This window comes from Nannospalax galili, unplaced genomic scaffold (assembly GCF_000622305.1).
Source record: "Nannospalax galili isolate Female #2095 unplaced genomic scaffold, S.galili_v1.0 scaffold146, whole genome shotgun sequence".
Classification (NCBI taxonomy): Eukaryota; Metazoa; Chordata; class Mammalia; order Rodentia; family Spalacidae; genus Nannospalax; species Nannospalax galili.
This window is the reverse complement of record NW_008357929.1, coordinates 9854454-9870296: the sequence shown is the minus strand read 5'-3', so window position 1 is coordinate 9870296 and position 15843 is coordinate 9854454. Positions and strand designations below refer to the sequence as shown.

General features: G+C 43.0%; 1 protein-coding gene and 1 non-coding gene across 4 annotated transcripts; one reads left to right on the top strand and one right to left on the bottom strand.

Moving 5' to 3' along the window:
* Window positions 1–774: 774 nt before the first annotated feature.
* Window positions 775–12064, bottom strand: Zfp3 (ZFP3 zinc finger protein). Of its 3 annotated transcripts, XM_029557560.1 has the most exons (3): window positions 11561–11680; window positions 10569–10780; window positions 775–3545 (listed from the first exon to the last, which is right to left on the bottom strand). In XM_029557560.1, exons 2-3 carry the CDS (start codon window positions 10615–10617, stop codon window positions 2041–2043), a joined length of 1554 nt encoding a protein of 517 aa, XP_029413420.1. In that variant the 5' UTR covers window positions 10618–10780; window positions 11561–11680; the 3' UTR covers window positions 775–2040. The 3 variants fall into 3 exon arrangements, with proteins under 3 accessions (XP_029413420.1, XP_008854166.1, XP_008854167.1); XM_008855944.3 differs by lacking the exon at window positions 10569–10780 and having other exon boundaries at window positions 11587–12064; XM_008855945.3 differs by lacking the exon at window positions 10569–10780 and having other exon boundaries at window positions 11561–11705.
* A 2375-nt stretch (window positions 12065–14439) lies between these two features.
* On the top strand, window positions 14440–14546 carry LOC115068079. The gene has a single exon (XR_003847462.1). It is a non-coding gene; the product is annotated as a U6 spliceosomal RNA (small nuclear RNA).
* Window positions 14547–15843: the final 1297 nt, after the last annotated feature.

Below are 15843 nucleotides of genomic sequence, written 5' to 3'. Positions count from 1 at the left end.
TTTCATGTGGGAAAGATGGTCTGGGAACAATTCACTTTGAGCTTGAGCAAAAACAACAAAAAAGGAATGAGATCACACTGTACTTGTAATGAGATCACACTGCACTTGTAATCACCCTCAGGAAAAAGTCAAAGAATTTCTCTGCCAAGAGGTTGACACCAGCAGAGCTACCTGCAAGGATGTGAGAACGTGTGATCAACTTTTATTTGTGCAGTCCTTTCCTCGAGCCAAGTGCATACACCTGAAGAGAAACCTGCTTTATGGAATTTGGCTATGATGAGTTATATTTCCACAGATATGAATTAAATTCATTATATTCAAATCTATGTGGTCATTAACACAGGTGAACTTTATGATATATAAATTGTATCTACATAAAGCTATTTTTTAAAAAGAGTACCCACATCATAGAGATGATGGGGAAAAGAAATATAAACAGTAGCACTGTGCCTGGCACCAAATAAACCCCACATACCAAAGATTAGAAGCCAGGTATGGCTGCGTGTGTTTGTAATCCCAGCTACTTAGAAGCTAAGGCAGGAGGGTCTGAGGCCTACTTGGGCTACACAATGAGTTCAAGGCCAGCCTGGGCAACTAAGCAGAACTCTGCCTCAAAATGGGGCAACAAGGGCTGGGGATGCAACTCAGTAGTAAAGTGCTTGCCTAGCATATACAAAGCCTTGGGTTTAATCCTAACTGAAAAAAATTGTGATTAGTATATTTTTTTCTTTTTTTGAGACAGGGTCTCCCTGTAGTCCCTGCTGGCTAGAACTAAGGTAGACCAGGCTGGCCTTGAACTCACAGAGATCCACTTGCCTCTGCCTCCCAAGTGCTGGGACTACAGGCATGTGCCACCCGACCTGGCTAGTATTATATTTTTAAGAGAATCAAGGAATTATTAGGCTGGTTGAAACTTCAGAGATCATTTAGTTCAACTCCTCTTATTTTGCAGATGGGAAAATTAGAGACCAGCAAGTGTCTTACTGAAGGTGTAGCTCTCAGGCCTGTTAGGTTTTCTTTAGTGCATGGAGACATGAGAAATAGAGAACACAGTGGACACGTAGAGACATTGAAAAAAGAATTCTAAGGCTATCAGACAAGGCAAGAGCTGTCCCCAGCAATGGGGTCCAGGTCATGAGAGCTCAAGTGCTTTGGAAAGGCCAGGCCTGGTTAGTCAGGTTGTCCAGCTCACCACCACCGCCAGTTGGCGTATAGCAACACAGTTCTGTGTGCTACTTCTTGACCCAGGATCTGTCAGCAGCAGCAGAAGCCAGGGTCAAGTGTGTGTAGCAGATTCTTGGGGAAAGTCGGTGTTAACAGCCCTGATGCAGGGATAGCCTCTTCTGCCCATGTCAGCAGTCTGGCTTCAACTGCTTCTCTCCTGGCCTTGCCTAATCAGCCTCTCTGGATTCTCAGATTTGCACTTACAATCCCATAAATTGTTTCCTTCTTCATGACACCCTCTTCAAATAAATAAGGAAGGCTGGCAGGAAATGTGAAAAGGCCCAGGCTTCCTGCTTTTCCATCAACCTTGCCATCTTCAGGGAATGTGACAGCATTGGAAGATTCTGAGGCACAACAAACAGCTTACTAAATTATTCCCAGGCTAAGCAGTGGGCAGGAGCATGAGAGGTCCTCTAGGTCATGATTTTCTAACATCTCAGAAGACAATGTACAATGAGTCAATTCTGAAATTCTTAGAAGGTGGTGAATCCTGTTCCCTGCTTTTTACAGGGCAATAATTTAGGCTAGATGCCAGATTCAGACTCCTATGGAGCAGGGAAGAATGAAGGAAGAAGGGACAGAGGAGAATTAAGACCTGAAACAACTTTTATGATTTAACTCAGTACACTGAAACACATCAATAAATAGTTCATAAAAGTACCTCATCGCTTTCAACCAACTATTGAAATAAAACTCAGTAGAAAGGTATAGGAAGTTCTGTCCATTCATTTGATCTGAGAACCTGGGATTCAGATTATAAACAAATGAAGAAGTCTGACTTCAGCCTTTCCACAGTAATCGTTCCTGTTTCGCAGATCATTCAATACAGTGAACACTTTGATGTCGTAGGAGGTGAGAGCTCCTACTGAAGGTCTTCTGACATTCCTGGCACTCGTAAGGCTTTTCTCCAGTGTGAATCCTCTGGTGAATGGTAAGTTGGGAGTGCTGGCTGAATGTTTTCTCACACTCACTACATTCATAAGGTTTCTCTCCAATATGAATTTTCTGGTGAAGAAGCAGCTCAGAGTTATCCCAAAAGGTTCTTGCACACTCATTACACTGATGGGGTTTTTCTCCAGTGTGGATCCTCTGGTGGACAATTAGGTGAGAGGTTCGCCTGAAAGCCTTCCCACACTCAAAACATTCATAGGGTTTCTCTCCAGTGTGAATCCTCTCATGTCTAAGAAGTTCTGAATTTCCCCTGAAGGCCTTCCCGCATTCTTTACATACATAGGGCTTCTCACCAGTATGAATTCGAATATGTCTAATAATCTCTGAATTCTGGCCAAAAGTTTTCCCACATTCATTGCACTCATAGGGTTTGTCCCCTGTATGAATTCTTTGATGACGGATGAGCTCAGAACTCTGACCAAAGCCTTTCCCACATTCATTACACAGATAAGGTTTTTCTCCAGTATGAATTTTCTGGTGTCTGATCAGCCCCGAGCTATGCTTGAAGGCTTTGCCACACTCATTGCACTCATGATATCTTTCTTCAGTATGGATTCTCTGATGTTGAATAAGCTGTGAGCTAACCCTAAATGTCTTCCCACATTCATTACATTCATAAGGTTTCTCTCCAGTGTGGATTCTCTGGTGAAGAATAAGGGCTGAATTCTGACTGAAGGCTTTACCACATTCTTCACATTTATAAGGCCTCTCTCCAGTATGAATTCTATGATGGTGGATAAGATGCGAACTTTGAATGAAGGCCTTCCCACACTCATTACAAGCAAAGGGTTTCTCTCCAGCATGAATTCTCAGATGCCTTCGAAGGCTGGAGTTAGTTCCAAATGTCTTTCCACATTCTTTGCATTCAAAGGGTTTTTCTCCACTATGAACTCTCATATGCTGGATGAGATGTGAGTTCTGATTAAAGGCTTTCCCACATTCTTTACATGTATGAGGTTTTTCTCCCACAGAAGTCCTCTGTGCTTTCTTAAGTTCTAAATTCTCTATGAAGTTTTGGCTGGAGGTAGTAAATGCTGTTGTATCTCTGTGATATATCACTACACTTGGGCTGGGACTGTAGCCTCTCTCACTTTCACTATTATCCTGGTCGTTTTCATCGAAAGGTGACTTCTTAAAGATAATCAACCCTGATGTAAAGTCTCTCTCCTGTGGAGACATCTGCTCTATAATCTGTTCTGAGGACATCCTCGAATGGCCCTCTAATATGTCTTCCTCACATACTGCTCCAAATTCATGACCTTGGTAAACCACCTTTGAAAGTTTTTCTAATGTTGGCCCATGTAGCTCAGATTCTTCAGAAATTTCTTCCTTGGGAATCACCTCCTTTTTCTCAGTACCCATCTCACAATCTGAAATGACAGAGGGAGAGCATGTGAAGCTGCTGTGCCCTATCTAAATGAAACTAATGCTAGAGAAACAAAGAGCTTTGACACAGCACTCAAAGACAATCCTGGCATCTGATGCAAGGACAGGATTCCTCTTGTCTGTATGGTGGACATACTAAAAAGCAGATACTGACTTAAAAGAGCAAGAAAAGCCATCAGATGTAGACAGTTAAGGACAGAAATAGGAAATGAATAGTAAAGAGATGCTGGTTAAAAAAAATACATAACACTAACAGTGAGTTGGGGTAGAAGTCAAAGTTGGCGAAAACCAACCACTTAATGGCCATATTAATAGATGGGTATATGGAAAATGGTAGAAAAGGGGGGGAAATTACAAATTAACAGCGATAACTTGTGAGTTTATAGGTGAAGTAACCACAAAATAAGTAGTAAGAGGTTATAATTAGTCCAGTTGTGTTACCCAACAGCTCTACAAAGTAGGGCACAGTGTATAAAGGAGTTACCCATTCAAAGAGTTAGTATGACTAAGCCATAATTAATGCAAAGGTAACTATCCTTAGCTCTCTACACTTGGATGAAGTGAAAATCCATCTTGAATTTTTTCCAGGCAACAAATGAATTGCATCAATATCATTTACTGAATAACCCTTTTCCTTACTGATTTAAAATGCCACTTATTCCAGATGGAGTACAGTCAGCTCTACTGGTCTAGTTTTTCTCCAGTATCAAACTGATTAACCTACTGAAGTTTTACTGAATTTTTTTAATAAATGTAGAGCCAAGAGTGGTAGTGCACACACATAATCCCAGCACTCTGGAAAATGAGGCAGACCATGAGCTGAAGGCCAGCCTAGGTCAGACTGTGAGATAATAATTCAAAAAACATTTTGAATATATGTATTATAGAAAAAGGTATCTTTAAGTCTTTTTCAGATATTTATCATCTTCCACAAATATTGTTCTAAATAGGTTTTAGTGTAATTTCATAAAATAGCTAAATTTACCTGATGCTGATTCTATGCCTATCTTGTTTCTGTCTTTCATTTAATCAGCTTTTCTTATATTTTCTAAATGGCTATTTTTATATGCATAAAATGCTATGAATCTTTACATATTAATTTTATAATCAGTCCTTCTATAGACTTCCCTTAATAGTTAATAACTATTAAAGAGTGAACTTTTTGGAGGGAGCCCAAGGTAGGAACTCAGGGCAGGAACCTGGAGGCAGGAGCTGGAGCACAGGCCACGGAAGAACACTGCTTACTGGCTTGCTCCCCTGGCCCCTGCTCAGCCTGCTTTCTTACACAATACAGAACAACCTTCTCAGGAAAGAGTGAATTTTTAAAGGGCTGGAGACATGGCTCAGAGGTCAAGAACACTGGCTACTCTTAACCCAGGTTTGATTCTCAACACCCACATGGCAGCTAACAACTATCCATAACTCCCCTCTTCTGGCCTCTATGGGCATTGTGTGCATGTGATGCACTTACATCCATGCAGGCAAAAGACTCACACACAAAAAAATAATTTTTAAGAGTAAACTTTTTAAAAACTAAGAAGCAATGGCAAAAGTTTTTAGTTGTCAGTCACATATCTACTTTTCCCCATGTCCCCACAATAGAATAATGAATTTACTTAGAATGACAATGCGTGCGCGCGCGTGTGCATGCGTTTTCCCCTCTGCTGTCTTTGCATCTCTGTGGCCATTTGACTAAACTCTGGCCAATGAGATGGTGTGATATAAAACATACACATGGGATTACTGGGAAATCACCTTTAAAGCTAAAAAAACACATTTCTTCATTCTCTTCTCTGCTGTTCTTGGGGCACAATGTGATAGCTGGAGCATCATCTTTGACCAGGAATACACCAGCATACCTTAAGACAAAGGATCAGAGGTGGAAGCCACTAGCAGCCATGACTATTTCCGTAGCTGCCATACCAATCCCAGAATGCCTACCTCCAGACTTCTTTTATCCAAGAGAGGGATGAGTTTTTGCCTTGTTTAAGCCATTATACTTCCCTAACAATATTATTATATTCAGGTATAGTAGTGCATATCTGTAACCCTAGCACTCTGGAGCCAGACGCAGAAAGAGTCTGAGCTTGAGCCTGGCTAGATCTATATAGTAAGACCCTGTCTCAAAAAAAAAAAAAAGTATACATATATTATTATATGAAGTCAAGCCTATTCCTAACTAATATAATAGTGTTGTGAATTCTGCTGCCCCTACCATACAAATAGGGTCCAAATGATAGAAAAATGAGCCTGACCTTTGCTCAGGTGGTAAGCAACCTGGAGTTAATACTAAAACTGTTCTTTCACTATATCAGAGTATTTATGCACATTAACAAAGTTGAGGAATACAATCTTCCATCAATAAATACATAAAGTATAGCAGGTGACCTTGATGGGGGATAGGCAGGTATGGAACTTCACCCTTTAGAAAATGCAGAGTCCTGGAACAGTTTTAAGCCAAGGAGTGGCATAGTCTCTGTCAGGTCAGTGTGTCAGGTAGATGCACCCTAGCTAGTGGCCACTTAGTAGCTGAACTAGAAAGCAATATGACAGTTAGAGGCTGGTGCAGTCATCTAAATGAGAAGAAATGAAATCTAACTAGGGCCACAGTAGTGGTGGGAAGAACGATGAACAGACTGGAGTGATAGTTAAAAGGTCAAATTCTGCTGGGTGTGGTGGTGAATGCCTTAAGTCCCAGCACTTTGGAGGCAGAGGCAGGCAGATCTCTGTGAGTTCAAGGCCAGCCTGGTCTACATAGTGAGTTCCAGGCCAGCTGGGGCTACAGGGAAACCCTGTCTCAAAAAGACCAAAAAAAAAAAAAAGGTCGAATTCTGCAACATTTGGTATATGCTTGGATATGAAGCAAAGAAGAGGGAGGAGCCATAGATGGTGTCCAGATCGCCTTTCATTTGAGGGATGATAATTAAATGGATGGTAGTGCCATCAAGATTGAGAATACTTCTGGGTGTGGTGGTGCATGCCTTTAATGCCAGCACTCAGGAGGCAGAGGCAGGTAGATCTCTGTGAAATCAAGGCAAGCCTCATCTGCATAGCAAGTTCCAGGCCAGCTATTGCTACAGGGAGACTGTCTCAAAAAACAAACAAATTAAATACTAAAGGGAATACTAAAGGCAGAGCTAGTTTAAGAGGGAAGATGGTGAATGAGCTCTGTTTTGGACAAGATGGTTTTAAGATTACCATATAGAGGTTTTAAGCAATTGGTCAAAATATATTTATCTAAAAGCTTTAAATAGTCCAGTTTCAGTGTAGATTTGAGAGAATTCAGCATGAGTACAGAATGAGGACTGTCAGGGACTAGAAGCCAAAACTAGTAGTCAAGGGTACGATCTTCCCCTCTAGAGTCTCCACTACCTTTCTCTGCCCTGCCCTCTGCCAAGACTAACTTGTGTGGCACCCAACAGACCCTGGCCTCTAGTTGCATTCACCAATGGGGAGGTAATGAGGAGAAGGTGGTCAGAGGACTTTTTCTCCTGCATCCTTCCTGTGACATTACTTTGGACTATTGGTGTCCCTCAAGTAGAAGTCATAATTCCTCTCAAAGAGCTTATTCTCCCCAATTTTTCAATAACCTGCCCATTCCTGTTACTTACAAATAACTTGTTTGTAACTAAACTTTCCTCAAATTAACCTAGTTTTAATAGATTATCTGTTTTTTATTCACACTCTAATACTAAAGGGGGCAGGTGGAAGAAGTAAAATCTGCCACAAAGAGAAAAAATGGTGTCACAGACGTCACCAAGGCAATGGCAGGGGAAAGAAGAATATGAAATGCAGTCAGGAATGGTGGCAGGTACCTGAAATCCCAGCTACTCTGAAGCTGAAGCAGAAAGACTGGAAATTGGAGGCTAGCCTGGGCAACTTCACAAGACTGCATTTTAAAATAAAATGCAAAAATGTCTGGAGTGTAGCTTCGTGCCATAACATTTGCCCAGCATGCACAAGAACTCCAGTTCAATCCTCAGGACCTCAAACCAGAAGAAATAATAAATAACAACAAAATTTAAGCAGTTGAGAGAACTCCTAGATTAAGAACTGGGAACTGTCTATGAGACAACTGTGTGGCCACAGGAAGCAAAGCACGGTGCCAGTAACTGAAACGGGAGTCTGCTGCAGTGTGGGGTGCCACGAGGTCCAGGACTTTCCTCCAGCAATAGAGATTTGAACATGTTTATGCTAGAGGAGTGGTTCTGGTAGAGGCAGGGATTAAGAGGGAAGAAAAATGTAAGATTAGTGAAGAATAGAAAGCCTGAGACACAGGACAGCCTGGGCTCAGGTGAGAGATGGAAAAGAGATTTTGCAGGTGGCCTTTATACTGCCCTTTTTCTCTACCTAGCTTCATGTCAGCCAAAATGCTAGTTCCTACTACCATCCAAGCCCTGTGCAGTCTTCACGCTGTACTCGGCAGTCTTGGAACCACCCAGTGTGACACTGGAAGAACCTGATGTCTACTAGAATCAGGATGCCTTAGAAATTCTTTCCTTTTCCCCTCAGAGTGAGCTAGAATCCTCCAGCATCTTCTCTTACCTTCTTATGGAGCAAGGGAAGACCCGAAGCTAGATTTCTCCTTTCTGTTAAAACCATTGAGAATTATAGATAATACTACCTGTATAATTATAAGGATCTGTTATAGAGAGACTAGCTAATCTCTTTATCCATAGCTCTATTTCAGTTGGGAAGTACTGTCTTGAATTAAGTTTCTTTCCACTGTCTATAGTCCCAGCATTCAGGAGGCCAAGGCAGGAGGATCACAAATTTGAGGCCAGTTTGGGTGACATAGTAAGATACTGTCTTAAGAAATACCTAGGAGCTGGAGAGATGGTGCAGTAGTTAAGAACACTAGCTGCTCTTGCAGAGGACCTGGGTTCAGTACTCAACACCCACATGGTGGCTCACAATTGTCCATAATTCCAGTTCCATGGGTTTCAACACCTTCTTCTGGCCTCCTTTTCATGTATGTGGGATACTTATATGTATGCAGGCAAGACACTCATACATAAAATAAAAATAAATCCAAAATTTATTTTAATTATTAGGGGCTGAAGAAATGATTCAGCACTCAAGAGCACTGGCTACTCTTGCAGAGGACCTGAGTTCAGTTCCCAGCATCCACATGGCAGTTAACAATGGTCTGTTAACTCCAGTTCTAGAGGATCTGAGGCCCTCTTCTGGCATTGCACACGTGTGTGTATACTTGCAACATACACTGTTATGCAAGTATGTAAGTGTGCACTCACATACATGCAGGCAAAACACTCATACACATAAAAAATAAAAATAAATAAAATTTGGGTGCTAGAGAGATGGATCAGCAGTTAAGAGCACTGGCTGTTCTTACACAGGACCCAGGTTTGGTTCCCAGTGCCCATGTAGCGGCTAATACCACTCCAGTTCCAGGACATCTCAATGCCCTCTTCTGGCCTCTGTGGGCACTGCACATACAAGATGCACTTACATGCATGCAAAATACTCATACACATAAAATAATGTTTTTAAAAGAAATAAAACATTTAAAACAATTAAATAAATTCCTAATATCTAGCTAAAAACAAGTTTCACAGGCTGGTGTTTAGTGTCTATTTCCAACCTTTTGGCCTTTCTTTTCACTTTCATGTCTCCAGTAATTGCTTATCTTCTAGTTTTGGTTTTTAATGAGGTTTTCTTCCCCCTGAAGTTCTGAGGATTGAACCCAAGACTCTACCTAAACTATATCTCTAGCCCTTTTCTTTTTACTGTTATTGAGACAGGCTCTCACTAAGTTTTCTACAATGGCCTCAAACCCACGATCCTGCTGCCTCAGCCTCCAGGGTGGCTGGGACCATAGATGTGCACCATCATGCCCCATTCATCTCTAGTTCTTTACAGAGTCAGCATTTGGAAAGCCTACATCTGTACCACACCATACAAAAACCACTTTGTAAAACCAGGTGTGGTGGCCCATATCTGTAATCCCAGAACTCAGGAGGCTGAGGCAAGAGGATCACAAGTTTGAGGCCAGCCTGGGCTACATGAGATCCTGTCACAAACTAGCAAACAGAAAAAACAAAAATACTTAACTTCACAAAGTCTCCCAGACCTAGTCTTCCACATAATTATTTTTACTTTAAATTCTGCCAGTGACATAACAGTGTTGTTAATAGGTATCCTCTACACAGAAGACAAAGCCAATCCCATGATTAATATTTCCAGAAGCAAAGCCATATATTAAACCTTGTTCTCATATGGAAACTATTTCTTATAGCCTAAATTCATATTCCCAAACATAGTTTCCTCTCCTCTGTCTCTTATGTCCTAAATCTGAAACGAGCCATTTCTGAGAATGGAGGTTACCACTTGAGAAATACAGGCTGTACACTGTTGTTTCTCATGTTGTATGACATGATGACAGGCAGACCAGAGTCTCTAGAATTTAGAATAGGGTTCTAAACTCTGCAAACCTGGACTTGTCTTTTCAATCCATGCTGCAAGAAAAGCCTTAGAAGGCCTCATTTGCAACATTCTCGATGAAGACACCAGGTGTGTATTAACAGTGATAAATAAAACTTCAAAAACACCGCTTATTTTTAAGTCAGGATGAGCTGGATTCCGTTACTGTGGGCTGGAGAACTCCCTCCACCCCAGGGCTCACTACCATCTGCAGGAAGGAAGTTCTCTTGGTCCTTTGTAGCCGGCTTTCCACTAGCCCTGTTCTCACCTCTTTAACTAGTTTCCATGTCATTTCCTGTTTATTGCTCCTCTCAAGGCCTCCAGAATGAATACTGCTTCATATGGTTCGTAATACTGTCGCGATCAAACCTGCTTCCTTTCCCACATCTTACCTCACATTCTTAAAAAACATTCTCAAAGAGACAAAAAACAAACAAACAAAAAAAAAAAAAATTGGCAGCTACAGATGTGCTCCGTGTCCTGCAGTCCAAACACACCATTCTTTAACGTTTCTTTGCCTTTGAAAACAAACTGTTCTCATTTCCTGAACTACTATTCCCCACCTGTGTACTTAACAAACATCTTCGAGTCAGCTGAAGTATGCAGTCCCATTTTCTTCCTGATCCACAGGCCCTAAAACAGTATTACTTCATCATGGAACAGTTACCCCGCTGCATTATCAGTTTACTTTCATGTCCATTTCTTCTTTAGACCATGAGCAAGGACGATGCTCTGTGCCTCTTGTTAGTCTCACGGCTTAGCACATTTCAGATACCTGGTAAATATTAAATGTAGTTGTGTGTGCTATCCACATAACAAATCTGTAATTGTTTGGGGAGCTAATTGGAGATTTCGTTCATTTTTGTACCTAAAGAACCCAGAGCAGCCCAACGTGGTGGCCCACGCCTTTAATCCCAGCACTCAGGAGGTAGAGGCAGGTGGATCTCTGTGAGATCGAGGCCAGCCTGGTCTACATAGCAAGTTTCAGGACAGCTGGGGCTACAGGGAGACCTTGTCTCAAAACGACCAAAAAAAAAAAAACTGAGCTGACATGTAACTGGTGTCAACAATTTATAAAAATAAGTTCTTTCTTCCAATCGATGACATTTCATTTAGGGCAGTGTTATCTTCCGTCTCTAGTACCCACAATCAAGGGGGCTCTGAGCTCTGCACTCAATTTTGTCTCCTTTCTATAACTAATCCTCATTAGCCAATACCTTGGGGGCCATAATTTTTTCCTGCCTTTCGTTCTCGCAGTATACTGGGGGATGGACTATCTGAAAAGAAGAGGAAAAAAGAGGCAGAGCTTCCAGGCTGCCCACGTCGGACCCTGTGTCTCCAGCTCCCGCAGCGGACAGGCAGAACAGGGGCGCCCCTGACAGTGCCCAGGCTCCGCCCTCTCGGGGCTGCAAGTGGGTAAACGAGGCCCCGGTGGCCGTGAAGTCCAAGGTCACACCGCGAACTCGCGCCAGGAAGGGCCTCGCACAAGGCTCTGGCTGGGCTCCACGCCCCACGCCCTCCTCCCCGGGGCAGGACGGAACCAGGGAGGCCTCACCGCTGGCGGATGCCGCCCACGCTCACCGCTCCGCTCTGGGCGCTGCACCGTGGCGCACCCACACTGCAGCTGTTGTCTCGGTGTCACTGGCGACGGGCACCGGCCACTTCCGGTGCCCAGGGCACTCCAGCCAATCAGCGCGCGCCGCACTGGCTGGAGACACAGATGGTCAGCGGGTCGCTGCCTTCTGGCCTTTTCCAGCCTCCTAGGCCAGTTTTCACGCTGACCCCGGGACTGCCAGGCCGGCGCTGGCCGGTCAACAATCTGGACCATCCCTGTGCACCCGGCGATGCCCACTTCAGCCCCTGGATCACTGACACGCTGGGTCCTCCGGGTTTCCTAGAACGGCTCCAGGGATGCACTTCCGCCCCGGGAGCAGCCGCTCTGCACGCGTGGAGCTCCGCAAAGCCCTTCCCGTGAGCTGGAAGGCTTGAGACTCCGCTTCGCTTTGCACGCGGACTGCTGCAGCCCGCATCCCTCCCATCTCATCTCTCCCTTTCCATGAGCCCAGTAAACCCAGGGCTCCGGACTTTAGGAGCCCCTGTCATCTGCTGGGAGGTCGGGGGAAGAAGGTTCAGGATGTTTTCACTGGAATCTAAAGGTTGAGGGTGAGTTCTGTAGGTTGTTCAGGCAATGGGAATTGCATTATTTCCTGGCCTTCATCTCTCTTTTTGAACAAATTTGCCCTGGTCTTGCCTCAGAACACGTGATTGTATGTGTGTGTGTGTGTGTGTGTGGCTACAGAGTACAATCCTGTCTCAAAAAAGAGAGAGAGAGAGAGAGAGAGAGAGAGAGAGAGAGAGAGAGAGAGAGAGAGAAGGGGGAGAGGGGAGGGGAGGGGAGGGGAGGATGTGAATGCAGGCACAACCCACAACAGATGTGGACCTGGCCCGCTGTCTATACCTCCCATTTATTTACAACAACGTAGGGAACAGCGAGCCTCATCCCGCTTTCATTTGGGTTCTGGGGATTCGAACTCAGGTCCTCAATCTTGCACAGCAACCACTTTTACGCATTGAACCATTACCCAACCCTTGCTTCAGAACTTGTTACTTGCTCTGCCCATTCTTCAAACGTCTTATTTATTTATTTATTTATTATTGAATTTATTGTTCTGGGAACTTGAATTTAAGGCCTACCTAGCATATGCTAGGCAAGCACTCTGCACCATGTGCCCAGCCTCTTCTGCCCACGTTCTTCAGGCCTCATTTCTGAGACCACTACCTCAGAGAAGATGTGCATCCCAATCAGTGTTGCCTCAAACTGCACCACCCTTCCCAAATATCACCTGTAAGAAGTGCCTCTACATTCACCAGGCCCCGAAAGCAGTTTCTAGTATATGTTATAGCTGCATGTTGCAGTCAGCTGGAATTTTTTGTTGTTGTTGTTTTTGAGACAGGATCTCAGGATCTCATGTAATACCAGACAGGCCCTGAACTCTATATAACTGAGGATGACCTTGATCTTTCCTGCCTCTTCTGCCTCCACCTCCCAAGTACTAGTATTACAAATTTGTACCACCATGCCTGCTTTACCTGGAAATCTTTTTTTTCTAATATTTTATTTATTATTTTTATGTGTATGCATGTATTGCCTGCATGTAGGTAAGTTAGGTAAGTGTACCTGTGTTGTGCAATGCCCATGGAGGCTGTCAGATCCCCTGGAACTGGAGTTATGGACAGTTGTTAGCTGTCATGTGGGTGCTGGGATTCAAACCCCGGTCTTCTGCAAGAACAACTGGTGTTCTTAACCGCTGAGCCTTCTCTCCATCCCCTTTACCTGGGAATCTTTAAAAGTACTGAGGTCTTATGCTGTAATGAGGGGAGGACCCTGGAAATTAAGATTCCTCATAGGGCATGGTGGCCCATGACTTTAATCCCAGCACTTGGGAGGCAGAGGTAAGCACAACTCTGGATTCAAGACCAGCCTGGTCTACATAGGACGTTCCAGGCCAGCCAGGGCTACACAGTGAGACATCCAGAAATTTCCTCCAGGAAATTCCATGCTGGGGGAGAAAATGGGTCACATGCAGGTCCCCTGAGGCCAAAAGGACTCATCTTCCTTTCTCCATGTGCGTTTTTCCTGGCTTTTGTTTGATCATTCCTCTAAGTTGTGATATTGCTCTGAGCAAGGCCCATTTTTCTAAATTATTCAGAAAAGAGTAACTTCTGTTTTCTAAGCATGCTTTCCCTAACACCTTGTGCTGCCCCCACATTTGGGGCTTCCTTGTTTCTCAAGCTCTCCTGCCCACCATGTGGCTGCTTGTCCACCATGTGTTTGACCACCATGGTGGCTCAAATGGGCATGGCTTTTTCCTTCTCCTCCACTGTCCTCCACCAGGCAAGAGATTTACAGCTAACAGCCCCGAGGGTTTCTTTTTGTTTTATTTTTTAACTAACAGAATTGTCCTCAAACTTCCATTTGAATCAATTATTAAATTGTTTTATTAATGAGACTGAAAACCCTCAGAGGAGAACCCAGTTTCCTATGTATGAAAATAAGAAAGTCGAGGTGGAGAGATGGCTCAGCAGTTAGAGCACTGGGTGCTCTTGGCAGAGGACTCAGGTTTGAATCCCAGCACCCACATGGTGGCCAACAACCATCTGTAACTCCAGTTCCAGGGAATCCAGCACCCTCTTCTGCCCTTTGCAGGCATTGCATGACATGATGCACTTACATGCAGACAATACATTCAAACACATAAAAATAAAATTTAAAAAGTTAAAAACAAAAAATGCTTATTTATGGCCAGAAGGTTTGATATATTGAGTTTACCAAACTCCATTCCTCTCTCATCCCTAAATCTAAATAATGCACCTCATAAAACTACCCTACAATTAATTTCATTTGTAAAGGAAATTCTTTAAAATAAGAAATATGTGCTCACTTCGGCAGCACATATACTAAAATTGGAATGATACAGAGAAGATTAGCATGGCCCCTGCGCAAGGATGATGCGCAAATTTGTGAAGCGTTCCATATTTTTAAGAAAAAATTAAGCAACTTGCTTGTGCTCTAAATGATATTCAGAGAGGAATGTGATATTTCTGAGAATGACTTTAATTGCAATGAACAAACCTATTTTAAAAATGATTAAATATTGTAACAGTAGTAAGTGCTATGACTTTGAAATGTCTCTTTCTACACATATCATAAATATATTTTAAGAGACTTTTGATCAAATTAAAAAAAAAAGAAGAAATATAAGTCAGGTGGGGCTGGAGAGATGGCTCAGCAGTTAAGAACACTGGTTGTTCTTGCAGAAGACCCAGGTTCAAATCCCAGCACCCACATGGCAGCTAACAACTGTCTGTAACTCCAGTTCCAGGGGATCCAATGGCCTCTTCTGTCCTCCAAGGGCATTGCATGACACGGGTGCACTTACCTACACTCAGGCGATACACAAATACACATAAAATTTTAAAAATAAATTTTTTTTAAAGTTAAAAAAAAAATACAGGAAAGATCTAGCCAAACTGATTTTACAACAGAAACCCACTAACTCATAAACCAGTAATCCCAGGAATGTGTGATCAGAAGCAGAATCCTAACCACCTCTAAAAGTGCTTGTTAAGCCTCTTAACATCTCACAAATTAAATTTCAACATGAGTGTGGACAAACCATATTCAAACTATGGCAACATCTTATTATGAGTATATTTGTCATAATTAATAAACCAATATGGGTATATTGTTATTCTCTGAAATTCACACACATCTTTCAGATTCCCTTAGTTGTTACCTAATGTCCTTTGGGGTTGTGTTGTTTGAGGATCCTGTCCAGAACCCCACATTATGTTTAGTAGTAATGTCTCCAGGTCCCCATTGGCTGAGACCTAACAGCTGCATTTATATATAATACCAGCCTGTAGCCCAGGCTAGTCTTGAACTTACAGAGATCCACCTGCCTCTGCCTCCCAAGTGCTGGAATTACAGGTGTACCCCACCATGCCCACTTATGTTTTTATTTTTAATTACGTGTATGTATGTGTGTTGAGGGCATCAGATCCCCTGGAGCTGGAGTTATAGGCAGTTGTAAGTTTCACAGTGTGGGTGCTAGAACCTCAACTTGGGTCCTCTAAAAGAGCAGTATGTGCTCTTAACTGCTGAGCCATCTCTCCAGCCCCAATAGTATTTTTTTTAAATGGCAACACATCAATGAAGATTAAGTAATCAAACTCTGCCATGTGCCCATGAACCTCATAAAGGAAACTGGCATGTGTTTATCAGTATTAAGGTGATAGTGAGCCATTTACATTTCCTTCCATATTTTCAGATTGTGA